This window comes from Ochlerotatus camptorhynchus, unplaced genomic scaffold, assembly GCF_037179485.1.
Source record: "Ochlerotatus camptorhynchus isolate MF236.1 unplaced genomic scaffold, CSIRO-AGI_Acam_v1.1 ptg000193l, whole genome shotgun sequence".
Taxonomy (NCBI): domain Eukaryota; kingdom Metazoa; phylum Arthropoda; class Insecta; order Diptera; family Culicidae; genus Ochlerotatus; species Ochlerotatus camptorhynchus.
Window position 1 is genome coordinate 5,109,283 of NW_027040683.1, and position 19,902 is coordinate 5,129,184.

At 37.4% G+C, this 19,902-nt stretch overlaps 1 protein-coding gene across 2 annotated transcripts in view; it reads left to right on the forward strand.

Annotated features, from left to right (window-relative positions):
* The first annotated feature begins 6,139 nt into the window (after window positions 1-6,139).
* The window catches only part of Pi4KIIalpha (phosphatidylinositol 4-kinase II alpha), a 92,647-nt gene continuing 78,884 nt past the window's right edge, over window positions 6,140-19,902 (forward strand). Inside the window, exon 1 of one of the 2 annotated variants that reach the window (XM_065223550.1) lies at window positions 6,140-7,188. In XM_065223550.1, coding sequence (XP_065079622.1) covers window positions 6,702-7,188 — 487 coding nt within the window. In that variant the 5' untranslated portion in view covers window positions 6,140-6,701. The remainder of the gene's footprint in view (window positions 7,189-19,902) is intronic. The other variant, XM_065223548.1, reaches the window with a different exon arrangement.

The window sequence follows — 19,902 nt, forward strand, 5'->3', positions numbered from 1 at the left end:
TTTCTGAGCAAGCAATTCACATCGCATTGAAATGCAAAACACTTTAAATCCATCTGTTTTGAACAGTAGTGTGATTCAATGTGCAATACACTTGAATAGATAGTACAAGATTTTCAAGATTTCAAAGTTTGAAACACCAGAAATTAACGTGTATAACACATTGAACCAACACACTTAGAATTTTTTTACAGAATTCGGTAAACAAAAACACCGAAATTGATCTGTAAAATGTATATTACAGATTTTTCGGTAAAACTTAGGTATTTTTCATCAATTTGTCTCAGACTTACCGAAATACTGTAAATATAAACAAATACCGAACAATCTGTAATGTTTTTTACTGAATTATCTGTAACACATGGCAATTTACCATAAATCGGTAATTATTCACCGAACTTCTGTAAGCACCCTGTGCAGCCATCTTGTCAAATCTGAAAAGCAAAACAATTCAAAAGTGCTTGACGCGCTGGAAGTAAAAGTATCGAAAAAGCGTGAAAATGGACAATCTTTTGGACAAATTGCATGAATCATCATCATCAGTATTTTCCGTAAGTAATATAAAACACTTATTTTATTATGAAATTTTGTTCTAGCCCTCTATAATCTGCTTCCCAAGTAACACAAAACCATATAATTATGTTAACTTGACTGCTACACAACGAAAACCAGTCATACAAAGGTTACATAAACTGCTTTAAAACATATGTGTTGCTTGGGTTTTGCTATGCCCAAGTTCCCGGCTACGTTGCTGGCTTGTACCGCCATGTAAACAGCCATTGTTTATCGCAGGGGCTGCAATGAGGGTTGAACAGTTCAGCACAACGGGCACCAAGTTTTTGCACAGTATTCAATAGTTTGATTGGAATGGATTAGTATTCATTGAAATCTACTTAATTAAAGAGAAAAGTAAAATATATGCGCAAAAACTAAAAAATCTCAAAATCGAATTTTACATGGTCATGCCGAAAAAATACCTGGAAAAAGTAGCTTTAATAATAATCAAATAATTTAAAGCACGGGTTTTACAGATTATCCGCAAAAAAACACAGAAAGGTTTCGGTAAAACAAAAATTCATTCTTCCAAAAATTTACCGAAGAATTTGAAAAAAAATACCGATCAATTACAGATTTTTCGGTAATCCAAAAAATCACCGAACACATTACCGAACGTTCAGCTGTTGAGATTTCGGTAAAATTTTACAGATTTCTGTAAAAAAATCTAAGTGTGAAGGTGAAATACACTTAAAGTAAATGTGATTGTGCATTTAAAAAATCAAGTGTTTAAACACTTCGATCAAACATGAGGAATTTTTGAGTGTAGTTATCTTTTTCTTCAGAGATTGTTTTCATTATTTCATCAGACGAAGCACACAGCACTACACACAACAACAGATATTAGAATAACTTACACACTAAGATTATTTTACAGATTTCTGTAAAATTTTACCGAAATCTCAACAGCTGAACGTTCGGTAAACCATTTTACAGTTTTCCTGTAATTATTTACAGATATCTGTGAAAAATTCACAGATATTTGTGAAGAATTACAGGAAATCTGCGAAACTGTTTACCGAACGTTCAGCTGTTGAGATTTCGGTAAAATTTTACAGATTTCTGTAAAAAATTCTAAGTGTGTATTACATTCATTTACATATATGTTCGTTGGTTGCATGGGTTTCGAACCATGTACCTTCCGAGCACCAGCCGCTTGTCTTGTCATGTGAGCTATCCTAGAATACATCATATGGGCTTACTTGGAAAGCGGAAACGGTAACCACAACTCTACTGATTTCGTCTTGTTGTTAGACTGAACCAGTGTTGTCGAATAATGAATCTAATACTTCGTTTATAAATCATTTACAAAGCATGCAATTAAAACATGGACGCATAGTGGTATAAGAGCTTTTTTGCTGACCTTATTTACCTTTATACAACAATATTGTAAAGCAATGCAATGAAATCGAATAATGGAGCTAGAAAACATTTATAAGACGTCTAATAAAGCATTTTATTAAATCAATTGAAGACAGTCGAATTAAAGCGTCAATGTATGTGCATATTACACTTATTCAGTTTGTTATTAGATCGAATTTCTGGTTCTGAATCAGGAAGACAAACAACGTTTATAATGCTTTTAATAAGAAAATTATTCATCTCAGAGCAAACAGCGGAATAAAGGCGGATCATCGATTTCAATGAGCTTTTTTCAGCACATAATGCGACATCATGTTTTATTCAGCATTGTACACTGTTAAACAGCATTTATTCAATATATATGCTTATTTGTGACTTTGAATTGTTTGTTGAGCAGGGTGACCCAAAATTGCAATTTGTCATCAAACCCAGAGACGATGTTAAATAAGAACCGTCAAACGTGGTTCCAATCGAGCAAAGTAAATAAACACGAGCGCTTCACGAGGAAAACTGTGGGAAGTATTGAGATAGAGGCTGAAATTAAATTTTTGAGATTTATAAATTATAACTTAGTTTGCATGCACAAATTCAATGCTAATTTTTATGTGTTCCAAACATGAATTTAAGCAATGTGATAAACAAATGATATGTATGTGTCATGTGTTACCACACATACTATTAATTTGACTAATAAATTTCATGTGTACATGCATAAAAAAACACTGCTAATACCATAGAGGTAATAATGCTAATACTAACGGTGGTAGAGAACTCTATACCTCCGACCAACCATTTCGTTAATTTTCTTTAATTTTCTATACATCGATCTTCAAAGCCAGTCATAAGAAAAATCGATAGCGATCTTCACCATTTTATGAATAATTGTAAAGATGCTAAAAGTCTAATCGTGAATCGTTTATAAAGATCTTTCTCGAAATATTGCTACCAATCGTTACCAATGTTAAAAATATCGATTGTGTTGCCAGATCAAAATATCGATTTCGGTTGTAAAATCAAAATATCGATACACAACTGCTGATTTTATTTGTGATTTTTTATCTGCATAATTTCTAGTTTCGATCCCATGTCATCTGGGGTGTACTTGATTTCGTTGTTGGTTGCTAATCCTAGGGTCCACGGCTGCTGTTGATGAGCTTATTAACGACAGGTAAACACACTCTACACACTTAAAACAGATTTGCGAGGTCGGTAGAAGAAAATACTGAGCTGACACGGCAATTCATAATTTTACTGATATTTCGGCAACAAAAATATTTTTCCTGAGATTGACCAAAAACATTTCCGAAATTCGCAAAGTAATTCGCTGAGCACATCAGTAAATAGAAATAATACCGAAATCAGCAATCGCGTTTACTGAGATTTCAGTATTGGCCTCATCCATTGCCGAATTTCGGTAATACAGCTGTCACTTTTTTCCACCCGCCATTTTTCAGAAGATCAGAAGTTAATTGTTGTCTGTGTCTTTTGCATCGAAAACAACTTTAAAAAACCCAAAACGTGGACTAAAACGCTCGAGGAAGCAGGATCCAAACCAACGAAAGATCAGCCCACTCCATGGTATAATCCAATGGATTAATGTAAGATCAAGATTGTTCTGTTTTGTTTGAGTGAAAATAATTCTTGTTTGGTTTTAACTTTCAGTCCGACAAGAGTATGCTGACGTCAGCAATTCCCCAAATAATAGTTGTTGAGGAGGAGTTCGAGGTAGGGGAGTGCTACGTTATTTGGGATAACGTGGCCGTCGGAACAGGACCGGATGTGCAGGCGATCGTGCTGCTCTGTAAAGCGTTTACGGTTTACAGAGTAGCATGTTTGCTGTCTGATAAGCTATTTGTTGGCTTTTTTTTATCCATACTGCTATAAAATTAACCAAATGAGCACTACCGGCAACAACTTCATCAACTTCATGTGATGCATTTTTATGGACTTTAATTGATATACACACCAAATTTTGAAATCCTGTTCCAGCAAAATGAATTGCTGAATCGCATCCAGCAAAACTAACTTACTGAAAAATCAGTAAAATGAAATATTTTGTTGAACGTTCCAGTAAACTGTATGAAACGTCAAAATCAGGCCAAAATCTATCATTCGTACCTTGACGATTTATGATTATTTTTATGTTGAAAGTGTTCGACTCACAAAATATCATGGATATTATATAAAAAGAGCATTTGTCATGAAGTAAGTATACTAAACTACCTTAGCAACCTGAATTAAGTTGAAAAACTTTCGTTTTTCTCTGAAATTTACAGTTTCTTCATTCGAAAACCTACCCAGGAGTCTCCTAAATAAAGAAACAACAACAACAATAACTCACCCAGGATGGCCCATCATAGCTTCTTCAAGACATGATTTTTTAAAGAAGTGCAGTCACATTTAATAAATTACTATATACAACTACATGAAAGTATAATAAAATATTTATTCCAATAATGCCTCTTTAAAAAAACAACAATCGAGATTTGCTGCTCTTCCAGCAAAATGATTGATGTTCCGTTTTGCTGGATAATCAGTAAAGTGCTGTCAATTTGACATTGGCCTAAATTGCTGGTCGTCCAGCAATAATATTTTGCTGGATAGATTGCTGAATTTACAGCTCGGAAAAATCCAGCAAAATATTGCTGGTTTCCAGCGATAAAAAATGAGTGTGTACAAAATGATAATCCCATTGCAGTGTTTCTTATTTGCAACTATTTGCGTCATGCCAAGCAATCAGTTGTTTTTTTACTGAGATTTTCGGCAAAAATTGACAACCGTGATTTTTATGATTACCGAGATCCTCGGTAAATTTGCTGTTTGCCGAGATGGTTACCGAGCACTCAGTGGTGCCCATCTCGGCAATTGTTTTGCCGAGATCCGGCGAAAAAAACTTAGTGTGTTGTATTGAAATTTATGTAAATCTTTTCATACATGAATTCAATATTTATTTGTCATAACCATCAACCAGTCAGCCATGTAGGTGTAATAGAGATCAAAAAGGTATCAATTTTCCTCATTGGGTTCCAAATGCTGAGAATCCCACCACGCATGCTATCACGGGTTATTAAATATATAGACGTAAACTTGAAGAACTACAATGGTAATCATTTGCTGCGTCGCGGCCATCGGTCTTCTCGTTCATTTACCGACAGATTGCTTCTTCCGATGAAATGCCGAATATGTCGATAAATAATATAAACATTGCCATCTGTCACCTGGTGTGTCTCGAACTCTCTTTAACCAGCGATGCAAATCGATAACAAGGAAATTATAAATGTGCATCGATGGCAATCTTTGTTGTTCTTTGTCAAAGTTCAAAGCTACGATGATATCAGTATTTAAATATTTATTGATGAATATTTGTAACGAATACTAAAGTCCATGTCAAGAGCCACATGTGAAAAGGGCATACAAGCTTTTTGTAAACAAATCTTTGTAGGCCCTCTTCTCGCCAACCGAGGGTCGCCCACGCAAACTAACAACATCATCGGGAAGGGGAAACCTTCCCCTATCCGGCGATGTTGATGGTTTGCGTTGGTGTCATATGGGTGGCGAGAAAAGGGCATAAGAATGTTTGTTTACAAAAGCTTGTATGCCCTTTTCACATGTTGTTCTTGATGTGACATATCGAAATTAAAAGAAATTTAGTATGGCACCTTTACAGATTACTATCATATGACCGATAAAGAAATAATCTTAAATGTAAGTATCGATCAATAAAGATTTTTAAATTTGTTCATCGAAATCATAGAAAATTTAAAGTAAAGAATTTCCGACATAAATCTTTATTTCTGTATAAAGAACTTTGAAGAAGTTTCACGAACGGTTGGTCGGGATTGACTCTGATTGTTCGGCTTCAATGTATGGTAAAATTAACTTTTAATCTCACGTTTATTGAATATATCAATAATTGCGAAATTTGTTCGATTTATTATTTCTACATAGAGCAAAATGTGGAAATTTTCTCACCGTTAGAGGCAACATTTGAAGAGGAATCGGCGATTTTTCTAAAATCTCCATTCTGCGAAACTGCACTGGCGGGGCGACATCTGTCGGATTTGACGGTACTTAAATTAACAAATATTCCATCAACCTTCCCCTCGTTTTGGCTTTGTTTTCGCTGCGCACATGAAACGTCATATTCCGCGATTTTTGTGCCCGCGGTGACGTTTTGCGTCACTCGTTTTTCGTCTTTATCACGCGAAATTTTCCAGCAGCCACAATCAGGCAGTTCCAGCCAGCTGTCAACTATACTTCTATCAATCGTTCGCCACTGGCACTCAGCGGGAGAAAGAAAAACTTCGAGGGTGAATTTATTCCATATTCAATAGTTATCGCGAGCCCGTATCATAGCCATTTATTTTGTTCACAACCAGTGTTTTTTGTTCGTGTGTGAGTATTACGCCTACTCGATTTCGACGGAGGATTCTGAATCTACGTTCTAATCAACCGCGAAGATTGTATTTCTCCTGTGCTGATTTTCGGGGCAGCTGGCTGCTATCAGATTCGGATGGTGAAACTTATAAGTGTGTCGTTCTAGCTAGAGAATCCGCTTCGCTTGTGTGGAATCACTTGTTCTGATTGGGAGGTCAAAAAAGTGTGCAACGATTACTGATAATGGTTTCCCGGAGGAGCTAGTGTTGCTACTCGTCTCCGATCGAGAGTATGTGTTCGAGCGAAAGTGTATCGAAAGTAGTGGATTAGTTTTGTTGTGTTGTACATTATTAGATGGTGTTTCCGGTGCCGAATAGCATCAACCGGAGCCAAAGAGTAAAATACTTCCGATGACCTCAGACGGACCGCTAGTCAATTTGGATTTCGAAGAAACCAACGCGAAAGCTAACTTTCCAGCTGGAGCTACCACAACAACAACGACGGTAATAGCCGCCGTTCACCACCCAGAGAGGGAAGCGACGTCAAATAGATCGTTGGCGAACGGGGGCTCTTTTGTTGGATCGAGGAGAGTGGCTGGCGGAGGTGGAGGAGGAGATCCAGCCCTGACCCGATCTGCAAATGTAGACAAAAGCAAAACGAAACAGCATGAGATAAACGTCGATCTGTCATCGGACTTCGACAGGAATAGTGTGAACTCTTTGTCGACTTCAACAGCCGCCACCGAGGATTTGATAGGATCGGGAACGGGTGCAAGTTCTTTGTCACTCATTACGGAAGTGCACTTCGAAGGCATTACACTGGATTCCGGGATTGATCGGGAATCGCAGCCACTGCTTGGCGGCCGCGAGCATGAAATTACCTACAACCAATTCCCAGGTGAGTGAAATCCAATCTCATTATTGTTTACCTACTCTTGAGTCATTCATTCGTTAGCAAATGCACTGGCTGTGGTGCGTAATATGACTCATGGCTATAATTTGAGCGTTGCAATGTACTACGGGCATTCGACTGATGAAACCTAGTTCGCCAATCTCGACTCTATCGTTCTTTAGCAAGTGCGCTTATCGCTTAACGGTGGCAACAATTTGCTGAGAAACCGTCAGCTTAATCTCACTGCATAGCGGTCCGCAGATTTTTGCTTCCATCGGCTTGAGGAAGCGACCTTCAAATTTATACGACAGTTTGTCTTTTGGCTCTTTGCTTTGAACGGGGTTCTTTCAACCCATACAATGACTTCTGCTGTATACTAGTTAGTAATAGTCACAGCACGTCAAGCAGGTTGACATTTCAGTTTTTTCATGAATCCCTACAAGTGATTCGCTGCGGGTTCCCGAACAGTTGCGGTCGGGTATCGTGAGATTTCTACGAACCATTTGAGTTGACTGTATAGGGGATTAAGCGAATAAATGCCGTACCGAGCTGGGATATCTCCGATAGTATATATTAATTGCGTAACGCACCGATGAGCGGCGCCTGAGCATTGATCGATCACACGAATACGGGGGATTGGATTTGTTTTTAACGTCGTTGCGATTGGAATGACCGTGGCATTCAATTCAATACTTGCCTAAGTGCCTGCATGATTGAGTTTGCGTATTTGAATTGCTTTACAGACAGCTCATATGTAGAATATAGGTTGTACTGCTATACTTAGTTTTATTTAGATAACTTGATGGTAAAGTACACACTTAGATTTTTTGCCGAGATGGGCACCACCGAGCAGCTCGGCATTTTATTTTGCTGGATCTCAGTGAAAACTTGCCGAGATTCAGCAAAATTTATGTTTGTTAGCTGAGAGCTCGGCAAAATTCCCATTTGTTAGCTGAATCTCGGCAAGTTTTTGAATGAGATCCAGCAAAATAAAATGCCAAGCTGCGCGGTGGTGCTCATCTCGGCGGCAAAAAATCTAAGTGTGTAGAATTCCGTTGTTTGTTGAACTCGAGGCTCTCTGATAGTTGATGATCCTCTGTGAAGGAGATGCAACAGGTCGTTTACGGGAATCCAATCCCATTCTACCCAGGATCAAAGTTCTCCCCAAAGTCCACAAACCGGGGAATGAAATGCGAGAGATCGTGTTTGCAGTGTGTTCCCCTACCCACAAACTAGCGAAGTGGCTAGTCACAGTTCCAGAGTATGCCTAATCAGTTCCAGAGTAAAGCAGTTAGTTACACCCAGGAGTTCGCCCAGCAACTACAATCTTCAGGAGACATCAACGAGGACGAGATTATGGTATCTTTCGACGTCTCAGCTCTTTTTTGTATCGGTCAAGGAAGCGATAAAACATTTGGAGGACTTGCTATTAACACAACGAGAGGATGCAGCATGGAGAAACAAGGTTCGGACGTAGCTTAAGCTGACCCACCTTTGTATGGAAGAGAACTACTTCTCTTTCTGAGGTAACTTCTACAAGCAGACAAAATGAGCCCCAATGGGAAATCCCCTATCCCCTTCCTGTGTGAACTTTTCATGGCTAACTTGGAAACACTCAAGGAGAAAGGACTATTACCAAACCGTTGGTGGAGGTTTGTCGACGATGTCTTCAGCTTAGTTAAACGGGAAGCCGTCCCACAAATTTTAGATGAGATAAACACAGGGTGTCGACTACCTGGAAAAACCTGGAAAGTCAGGGAATGTCAGGGAATTCTAATTATGATCTGGAAAGTCAGGGAATGTCAGGGAATTTTAGTGTAGGTCAGGGAAAAAAATTATGTTGATCACATTGCAAAAAATCATGTGTGGAACTCATAAAAACAATCTTTGAAATTTTATCAGTGCATGAAGGGGGAAGATCCCGGGCATCAGATCTACTCGCTGCGTTTATGGACGCCCTTGCCGGTATCTCTTCGAACAAGTGTCCATGGATTGCCCAATGTGAATTGAAGCTAGAGATACAAAAAGGTTGCGAGAAGCTGATAGATCTGGGAAGCTGTGAGCTGTTTATTTTGCATAATGCATTCATTTATTTATTTATTTATTTATTTATTTTTTGTCGTCAATCAGATGTAGACCATTTTTTACAAGTTACAAGTCATGTGTTAAAATTACGAATAGAATTAAAGTACTGCTTTAATCTGGTTTTTGTCATTATAAAATCAATAGCTTCACTATGTTTATTGTAAGCAGTCATACTTTGATTTAGTGGACCAAATTTGGCATAATTTGTGCGATAGTGATTTGTAGTAAATATATTTCGAGTTCGCAGTTGCCGAGAAGGTTTGTAAAAATTAAGCTTTGATAACAGTTCTACTGAGTCAATTCGATGCGATACTATATCGTTCACAAACGAAACCATTGCAAATTCACGACGCGCTTTCAATGTTTGAATGTTTATGAGCATGCAGCGTGCTTCATAAGATGGAAGAGGAAATCTTGTCCAACCTAATCTACGACGAGCAAATAGTAAGAATTGCTTTTGCACTGATTCTAATAGTTCCTCATGCGTGAATGAAAAAGGTGACCAAACTATGCTACAATATTCAAGTATTGATCTTACATATGAAATGTACAGTGATTTTATTGTATACGGGTCATGAAAATTGTAACTGAATCGTTTGATAAAGCCAAGCATATTAGGTATTTGCTTTGTTGATAACTGTATTATAATGATCATTGAATGCTAGTTTTGAATCAATTATAACTCCTAAATCCCTAACTCGTTCACACTTTTCTACTGCCTGATTTCCTAATACAATTGTATTTTCTGGTTTGTTTCTTTTTCTACTAATAGCTGGTAGAGCGCTACTTCGTCGTAATCGCCCATTTCCGTTCTATCGATCAGAAAAGATCAATAATAGCAATGATTTCACCGTGCACAAATCAATAATAGATTTGTTCCGATGCGTTAGTTCATTAGCTACAACATAAATCCTGTTAGAGCGCATTGTATGAATATTTACGCTCATTGTTCTCAAAACAAAAGAAGCGTTCCTAGCGAATCCCCTTTTTCTACGTTTATCCGTAGGACGAAGAAAATCTAATGGCGTTTCAATGCGTTAGGACGGAATTGAAACTCATAGAACGAATTTAGAATCAAGAAGCAGTATTAGATTTTGAACAATATCTCAACAATTTGTGACTTTTTATCAAACCCAACGGTACGTATGGAAAGGTGAATAAATTTGCAAGTCATCTTTGACAGAAATATTACATTTTTTGTTTAAACTCGTTCAGAAAAGAGAGGTAAAGCGCGGGTTGTGCTTAGTAGGACGGAAATTAGATCGAAAACCCTATTGATTTACATTTTTGAACGTTTAGTTGCAGGAGGCTTTTGTTACACCAAACATAGAATAAGTTTGTTTCAATCTGGTACCTATGTCTGTATATCTTCTTTATTTCTTATTTCTAGAAAGAGCTTCATGTCATCCGCATAGATTAAAACTTTTATGTTTCTAAGAATAAAGGAGATGTCGTTTACAAATAAAATAAACAAAAGAAGGCCTAGATGCGAGCCTTGGAGGACTCCAGAAGTAACAGTGATAGGGTTTGATTTTTCACCTTTGAATCTAACTATTTGTTGGCGATTAGTTAAATATGACTCAAGCCATTTGAGAAGTCCAGGTTCAATTCCTATTTTTTGTAATTTGAAAAGAAGCATGGGTATATCAATACGATCAAATGCTTCGCTATAATCGGTATAGAGTGCTTCTACATGGTTTCCATTATCCATTGCAACCAAAGAATAGTTGACGAATTCAAGTAAATTTGTATTAGTTGATCGTCCTTTGAAGAAACCATGTTGCATGTTAGTGATTCTGTTTTTGACCTGATTGAATAGTTTTTCATTGACGATCGCTTCAAGGATAGTGTTCGCAGTATCAGTTGGGATGTTGTCCAATATTTGCGTGGTATCTACACTATCTTCAAAGATGTACCAGCAAGACGAGCGTTTATCACGATGTATTCTGGATCTACCATATTCCCGTTAAAGTTTTGCGGTCACCGATGGTTGGAAAATAGTGCTGCTGTTCAGAGGCAGGGCTGGTAGTGAGTCACTTTTTAGTGACTTGGTTACTTTTTTCAAGTCAGTTGCTAAAAAGTCTCTTTTTTTAAGGCCAAGTCACTAAAGTCACTTTTTCTTGTAATAAGTAATTATTTTCAACTTTTTTAGCGTAAATTTTTTTTCAAGATTGATTATTCTTTACGTTGTGATGTTTAATCGTCTTTCTCTATGTATGGATGTCTATTCATTTTTCTGGATAAAATTACCTCAGTTGTCCAAGTAAGTATGTCCAAAGTCTAAAAATATTCAATGTCTTGAAGTTTCGTATTCCATGTACAAATTTAAGCTTCGAGAACATCAAGACAGATCAGAGAATCAAAGGGTCGTTCAAATAATTTCAAGGAAATATTAGAAACCTTAAAAAAGTTTCGAGCTCAGTGAATTTCCGAAAACTTCAGCAAAGCTCCGAGAGAATTCCTGAAAATTTTATGAACATCCGGAAAACGTGATAATATTTTAAGGGTGTTATATCATGGAGATTTCAAGAACTTCAAAAATGTGAAAATTCAGCTTAGTTGGTTAGAAGACATAAACGAAGTTCCATTAATAAAAAAAGCGAGAACTTTTAGCAAGCAGTGATATATTCTAGAAATTCCAGAGAACTAAATTTAGATATTTCTAGATAGTTTAATGATATTCAGCGAAGTTCCGAGTACTTCGAGGATGATCAGATTGCTTCAGAATAATCCCATTAACTTAAGCAAATTTGCAGCAACTTACAAGGAGTTCCGTGGAATTATAGGGTATTCCAAGAATTCTATGATTGATCCTAAAACGTCAGAAGCATCAGGGAATTATGAATATGTATCAGAAAATTTGCTGGATTATTAAACAAATTTAGAGAACTTCAGGTAAGCATAGATAAGTTCAGGGAAAAGCGAGTGTTAATAATGGTTATAATACTTAAGGAACATTGTCGAAACTTCAAGACAAATTAATTAATTTCAGTAAAGTTGCGGGTTCTTAAAAAATACTGATAAATTCAGGGTAGTCTAGAGAACTTTAAAGAAATTCAGTAATCGTTTAGGCACCAAGAAAGTGACTATTGAAGAAGTTTTAAATTAATGTCGATAATTTAAGGGAAGTATTATGAACTTCAGAAAAATCTTGAGAACTTCAGTGAAAATCATAGAAATATATTAATTATTTCGTTCTAATTCCATGAAAATTTCGGGAGCACAAAAGTTCCATAAATTTAGAAAAATTTCGGAAACATTACAGAAAGACAATAGTCTTCAGAAACCAAAAAAAAAATATTTTTTTAAATTTATTTCTTACTGAAGATTAATCCACTGTGAATCTTAAAAGTTCAAAGTGTGAATAAAAATATCGAGAACAAATAAATGGTTGTATTTTAAAATTCATCATTTTCTTTAAATTTCCTTAGTAAGATTTTTTTTGTTTTTAAATTCTTTGAGACTTTCAGGTATTTTAGGGAAACAAAAAATTTCCTGAAGATTCTCGGTTTTCCAGATTTTTGAAATTAATGGATACCGCGACTAATACCGTGGGTTTGGTTATAAAGTTTCTATTGAATATGTCGCTTTAAAGGATCATATCGTACATAAGTGTTAGGTCTTAGGTCACTTTTTAGTCACTATTTTTACAACTTTAACTTACTATTTGGTCACTTATTTATTCAACATGGTCACTAAAATCACTATTTCTGACAGCAGTGATCGCTACCAGCCCTACAGAGGGCAAAATTACTCCGCAAATACGAAAATTTATTCAAGGCGTCCAGAAAGACAAAATCCAATCAACGTCAGCTTCCTACCAAGATGTTAAAAACGGTTTGAATGACTCGCTGCTGATGGCTAATAGTAAGTTCAGATTACAGATGTATAACATGTTATAGCACTATCTTGATGGTGGTTTCTGTGTTGCAATTATTTGACAACCGTTATAACATGGTATAACTCTGTAGTAGTCTGAACGTGGTATTAAGCTAGCTTTCTTCAAATCAGTTGGTGTCGAAGTTAAGCCATTTCAATGCGAATTTCAGACGGACAACCCTATGGTGTCTTTTTTGTGCAACGCGATGTCTCAAATGGTTAGAGGCATTATGGAAAGGTTCATTAATATTGATTATCTGAACAATATTGCACAGGTAAATGCACATTTGATCAATAAGATCGCAAAAAGAAACAACTGGACGTTTTTTGGCACAGGTTATTGGTCGGCGTATTTAGAACTATTGTTGGTTGTGAAAATGATTTGCTGCTTATCGCATGGCAACGCCAATGCAGATAGAGGTTTTTCGGTAAATGCAGAATATCTTTGTGAAAACATGAGGACTTTCCTATCAAGGCCCAAGCGCAATGACAGCAGAACGGCAGTGGTAGCGGAAAAGCCCGATCTGAGTAAGCCTATTTGTCGGATTGAAAACTAGTTAGAATCAAATCGACTGCGGTTAGGCATCTTGATGTCATTTGTGACAATTGTCAAACTTTCCGTTTCCGTTCCGCTTCCGCCCACATTGCGTTTGGGCCTTCAGTCGTAGCGCAACGTCAGATCTATGATGGTGTTACTCATGCAGGCGGGTTGGAAAACTTACAAATTTTGAATAAACTTATTCAGCGAGTTCGAAAAATCTCATTCGCTTTCCATGTAGACAAGGATCGTCGTATGAAAGAAGCTCTCGATTCCGAAAACTCAAGATGCTCAAAAAGAAGCCGAGAGTTTGCAGGAGAAAATTGTTCTGCTCAAATGATAAACATTTTTAAAAGTAATCTGAAAATGAAAATAAACACATATTCAACTCGCAATTTCTCGTTGTAATGTGAACTCACCGAGAGAATAAAATGTTAATGATAATTAAACTTAAATTATTTTGCCATGTCTGTGGTTTTCATATGGAGTTCCAGAGAGTACGAAACTGACTAATGCATGAGCAGTGCATCCTCAGGTTCAGTTGCCAAAGCAAGAATAATCACTGCTCTGCTATTTTACAATAATTTATATGTTAAGAGCAGTGGCGTCTCGTGAGAAAATTTATTAGTTGTGCACCTATTTTATTTATATTTTGTCTGTAGAAGTAGAAGCCAATTTTGATGCAGAATAAAAAAAATGGGATACAAATCTTTCGACAGAGGTACCTGTATAAAAAATAAACGAAATGATGATGGGAAACAGTTCTGCTACCAGTTTCGCTTACTCTTGCATAGAAACATTGATTTTCTTTTTAAGTTTCATGTTTATGACATTTGTCATCGTTACTCACCGTTTCCTAAGCAGTAGCGTAGAGTTTACGCCCATTGCGATTTCCTCGAAATGCTCCACTTCCCACGCAATTTCCTCGAGCATGACACAACCAACAATTTCCACTTGTCCATTTTCGGAAAAGTTCTGCGTTATGATTTTACCATTTCTTTTACATGTCGTTTTCAAGTTGTCCAACTTTGGCCGTGGGACGTCCATTCTCGCAATAAGTATTTTTTCCTCCATGGATCTTCTGGCAAACGGTCTTTTCAGGAGGTCATTAACAATATCCTGTTCCATGATTCCTATTTAATTTTGCACTATGTTAGAACAATATTCCATCAATGCGCTGAGGCTACTGAATGAAATGCAGTTAGGCAGTGAGAAAATTTAAAAATTCGATGTGTGCGTGTAGGTAGGTTTACAACGAATGACGGCTCTCCAAGATTCAATCAATTCAGAGAGAAACTCAAATGCGACGTTGCCTATACGTGCCAATTTATTAATCATTTTGTTCGACCATTTTCCACAGAGATGGCGCTGTTCCGCTGGTAGGAAGTGATAAAAATCCCCATATAGAAATTGAGAGAAGTGGAAATAATTAGCTTTCGGTGCATATTCAGGTCAAAAAAAGTGAACGACAACCTAAAGAAAATAGTCAGGGGCTTTGTCGTTCAATTTTTTCCAGGAAATTAATGCTAAACAAGCTACAATTAAATAAAAATGATTTTTCCCCATACAATTTTACCTGCTTTACTACCAGTCCCCAGAGAGCCAAAAAAAATTCAAATTTGAGAGAGAAATTCTCTCTCACGAGCTCAATCTCGCAACATGCCATGTATTTTGTTGACACTCGAGTTGTGATTTCCCTTTCACAGATTACAAAATAGAGTACCTGACACTACAAAACATGTCTGGTACCTCTATATATGCATTGGCTTTAACATTTGAAGTCCCTCCTTTTTTACATATTCTGCGCAAAAGATACTTTATGCCCCGCCCCATACATAAAATTCGGCGGGAAATTCTGTGAGGGGTGAGCTATTTTGTGTGCAGAATGTGTAAAAAAGGAGGGACTTCGAATAATAATCTAAATGCATATATAGAGGTACCAGACATGTTTTGCACTGCAGTGTCCTCTGTGAACAATTATAGGAAAACAGATTGTGTCTAGTTTCCGATAGAATTCACCGCAAACAACAACAGTGACATCTGATGGAACATGAATGCAGAAGCTTGATAAAATGATTAATTCTCTTCTCTTTAAACTGTGCAAAGACAGAAGTGCACAAAATAAACACTAACACATCGGCAATTAATTCAGTGTTCACTCGGCTGTCGACAAAAGCAGGCCACTCTCGATGTGTGCCACGCGATCGTCTGTTTTCTCGGCAGCAACCATTGTGTGGTCCTCCTCATTGTTCTTCATCAGCAGTTCTTTCAGTCGATGCGTCGTCGACTTTAGAAAGCAACCGTTTCGTGATGAGTGTGTGAATGCTGACCACGTGTTGCGTCCATTGCTGCATTGGAAGCACTCTGACCCTCGATGGCGTAACTGTCATACAATGAAACCACTGGAAGCGGCTCCAGTTCTGATGGAGGAGGCTTTTTGGATAGCGGAAGATAAAGTGTTTGTTGTGTTGTACCTTTTGACTATAGTTTTAAGATGTATTGTATAGTGACCAAGAATCCTTGGCTCTGTAAAGTTAATTCGTTTGAGCCTTATCAAATAAATTAATAAACAAAACATCGGCAATTATGCTTACGGGACTTCAATACATATACAACTGATCTGGTTGTAAATACGAGTGTTTCTGGTGCACAAGCAAAAGTGCTCAGACTGGTAGAACGAAGGCATATTTTCCTTGCTTGTTTTGTGTCGCTCATTCGTCACGCCATAGAAGCCCAAAATGAGTTGTCTGCACGTGGTAAAATCCCAGCGTACCCGTACGTGGAAACAAGCTCGCTATGCCTCGCTTCTGTTTTTACTTACTTTTCTTTCAGTGGCAGGTAAAACGGAGGTTGAGTAGCGATGTGGTAAGCAATTCAGCTACTATCCAGTGATGTGGTGGACAATTCAGTTACTATCCATATGAAACCAATAAATAGGGGGGGACAAAAATGGTTTTGATTGAGCATTAAATTTTTGCCTCTTAAATTTTATGAAATATAAATTTTACTTTTTGAAAATTCGAGACTGTGCAGTGCACGAAGTGCACATATGGACGAGACGCCACTGTTAAGAGAAAGGATCGTCTACGGGTTGATTTTTATTTGGCTGTGAAATTATGAACACATATTGAGAGCTTGGTGACATTGATTAAATATTCATATTATTACTTAGTAATGAATAGTGAGCCTAGTTGTGAGCAGTAGTTATTCATTATTATATTGTAATAGCCCTAGGCATATTCACATCCTTCGTAGATAGTCGCTCATATGTTTTGTAAAAATTGTATTAGTATCAAGTTCTGTTGTACGTGCCATGAGTATTCTTGATATCTTCGAAAGCTTACCCTGCTGCTCATTTTAAACTAACCTTAATTTACACTACGGTATAATAAAGCACATCACGTTGTAGCTTCTTAGTTTAAAATAACGAAGTTTTGATGACTGGAATATTTCTGAAAACCGACTGGAAAGTCAGGGAAAGTCAGGGAATTTTATTTTCAACTTTGAGTCGACACACTGAAACAGTATTCACAAGAATATAAAATTCACTTACGAGATAGACAATACGGAAAACTGGTCGCCATCCATTATATGATCCATCGGATACAGACTCTTCCACTTAGCGATACAGGAAAAGTTGAGGAATTGCAGTACATCTTCGAAACAGCGAGACTCAACTGATACAAGTAGGTCACAATCCAGGCAATTCTCGATAAAAAAAAAATCGAAAAAGGAGACTATTTACAACCCTCACCGCAGCATCTGCACCCTTGAAACGAGTGCCCGTTCCATTTTATCAAAATATTACTTGTAAGCTAAAACCAGAGTTAAAAAATTTCAGATTACATTTAGTTTTCACTGGTAGACATAACCAGTTAAAATCATCACAATCAAATCCACTAAAGACCCAGTTAATATTTTAGTTAATGTTTTAGCGAAGAGATCATATCATATGATTTGTTGTCTTCGGTTTTAGGTAAACCAGGTGTATATAAAATAAGTTGTAATCATTACAACAAAGTATATGTAGGACAAATCATGATAACTTTCACAACTTGATTTAAAGAACATATACCGGAGGTTAATATGGCCAAAAAGCAAGAGGAAAAAGACCTAATATAATATGATTTCAAATCAAAGGTTGCATAACACATCTTCACAGAGGACCACCAACTATCGACGGAGGACATCACAATTTAACGTACCGTATCTACACCATGGAAATTGGATGTTGCAGAGAGCCTCGAGATCAACAATCAACGGAATTCAACTTAACTCAACAGAATGATTAATGATGAATAAAATTGAACTAGAATGATATCATTGTTGAAATCCAGAGCGGTGATCTAAAACCTCTCCGAATTTTCGCGACCCTAACAAAAATCAAATAATAGAACTATTCCACAAATAGTTTGCATGATTCCCCGAACACGTCGTTAAGCAAAATAACCATAAAAATTTCATTGGGGACATTATTAGTACCATGAATATCACTTAGGGTGTGCGCACTCGTTTGTAGGACACTGGACACATCCGATGCTCTATGAAGCACTCCTAACTGTTAACCAGTGGCGTCGCGTAACCTCACTTTTTACCTGTTCAACAACTTTGAAAGCGTTATTTAGGGTCATTTATTTTATTTTATTTTATTTTATTTTTATTTAATACATCCATCTGACAATAAGTCTTAATGAACCAGAAGCCATAACAAATACTAAATGTATCTGGAGTTAATAATACGTCTCTGGAATTGAGCAGCAGGTTCCCCAAACTCGAACAACTCTTCAACTGTAGAAAACGTGCGAATCATACTCGTAACAGGTTCATGTTGTCCAAAAGAAGAGCGGTGTGAGTCTTGACGCAATAGGAACGTTGAGCGTAGAAATCTGCTTGGCGCACGAAAGTTCAAGCAAGAGAGTAAGTGGGTAGAGTCAATTTCACCACTTAATAACTTCGCGACGAATGTTGCCTGTTGAATTTGTCGCCGTCGTTGTAACGTGTCTATGCTTAGCAAGCGACATCTCTCAGCATACGGAGGTAAGTTTAGTGGATCTCTCCAAGGAAGTTGTCTTAATGCTCGACGAATGAATGTTTTTTGGATACGTTCTATTCTGATGTTCCAGGAAAGTTGGTAGGGAGTCCAAACAACAGATGCAGTCTCGATAATCGGACGAACGAGTGAACAGTACAGTGCTTTTAAACAGTACGGATCCGAAAAATCTCTTGAGATTCTTGATATAAAACCAAGCTGACGATTAACCTTAGTGATTACCATTGAACGGTGTAAGTCAAACGTAAGTTTAGGGTCCAGCATTACACCTAGGTCGCTTACTTGTTCTACTCTTTCTAGTACAAATCCATCAATTGAGTAATCGAATACGATTGGCGTTCTTGTGCGATTAAATGTCATGACCACACATTTTGATATACTGACGGAAAGCTTGTTTAAGCGGCACCAATCAACAAATTGGTCTAACATTGCTTGGAGCTGACGGCAATCCTCGACGTTCTTGACAACAATGTATAGTTTGAGATCATCGGCGTATATGAGCACACAACCACTCGGCAAGAGGAGCGTCACATCGTTGAAGAAGATTGTGAACAGCAATGGTCCTAAATTGCTGCCCTGGGGAACACCGGAGGTTGCAGCAAATGGTGATGAAGTGCACGAACCCAGCTTGACACGAAGTGTTCTGTTGGAAAGATATGATTTCAGCCAATCAACCAAACCATCCGAAATTCCCAGGCGAGACATTTTCCGAAGAAGAATACCATGATCGATGCAATCGAATGCCGCTTTCAGATCGGTATAAACGGTATCATCTTGAGCCCTATTTTCCAAGTGATTTATACATGTTGAGGTGAACTACAGCAAATTTGATGTAACTGAGCGTCCTGGCATAAATCCGTGTTGCGTTGCTGAGATGTAGCTCTTGACATGAAAGAAGATAGCATCGTTCACAATGATCTCGAATAATTTTGAAGCTGCAGATAGACTTGTTATGCCACGATAATTTGTCACGTCACGTTTGTCGCCCTTCCTATGGACAGGGAACATAAAGGAATGTCTCCATATTTCGGGGAAAACTCCTTGGTGCAACAAAGCGGTAAAGATGCGAGCTAGGGGATCAGCTAAAACAGCAACACAGCGGCAAAAAATGATTGCAGGTACACCATCAGGACCCGGTGAAACAGATTTCTTCAACTTCCTAACAGCT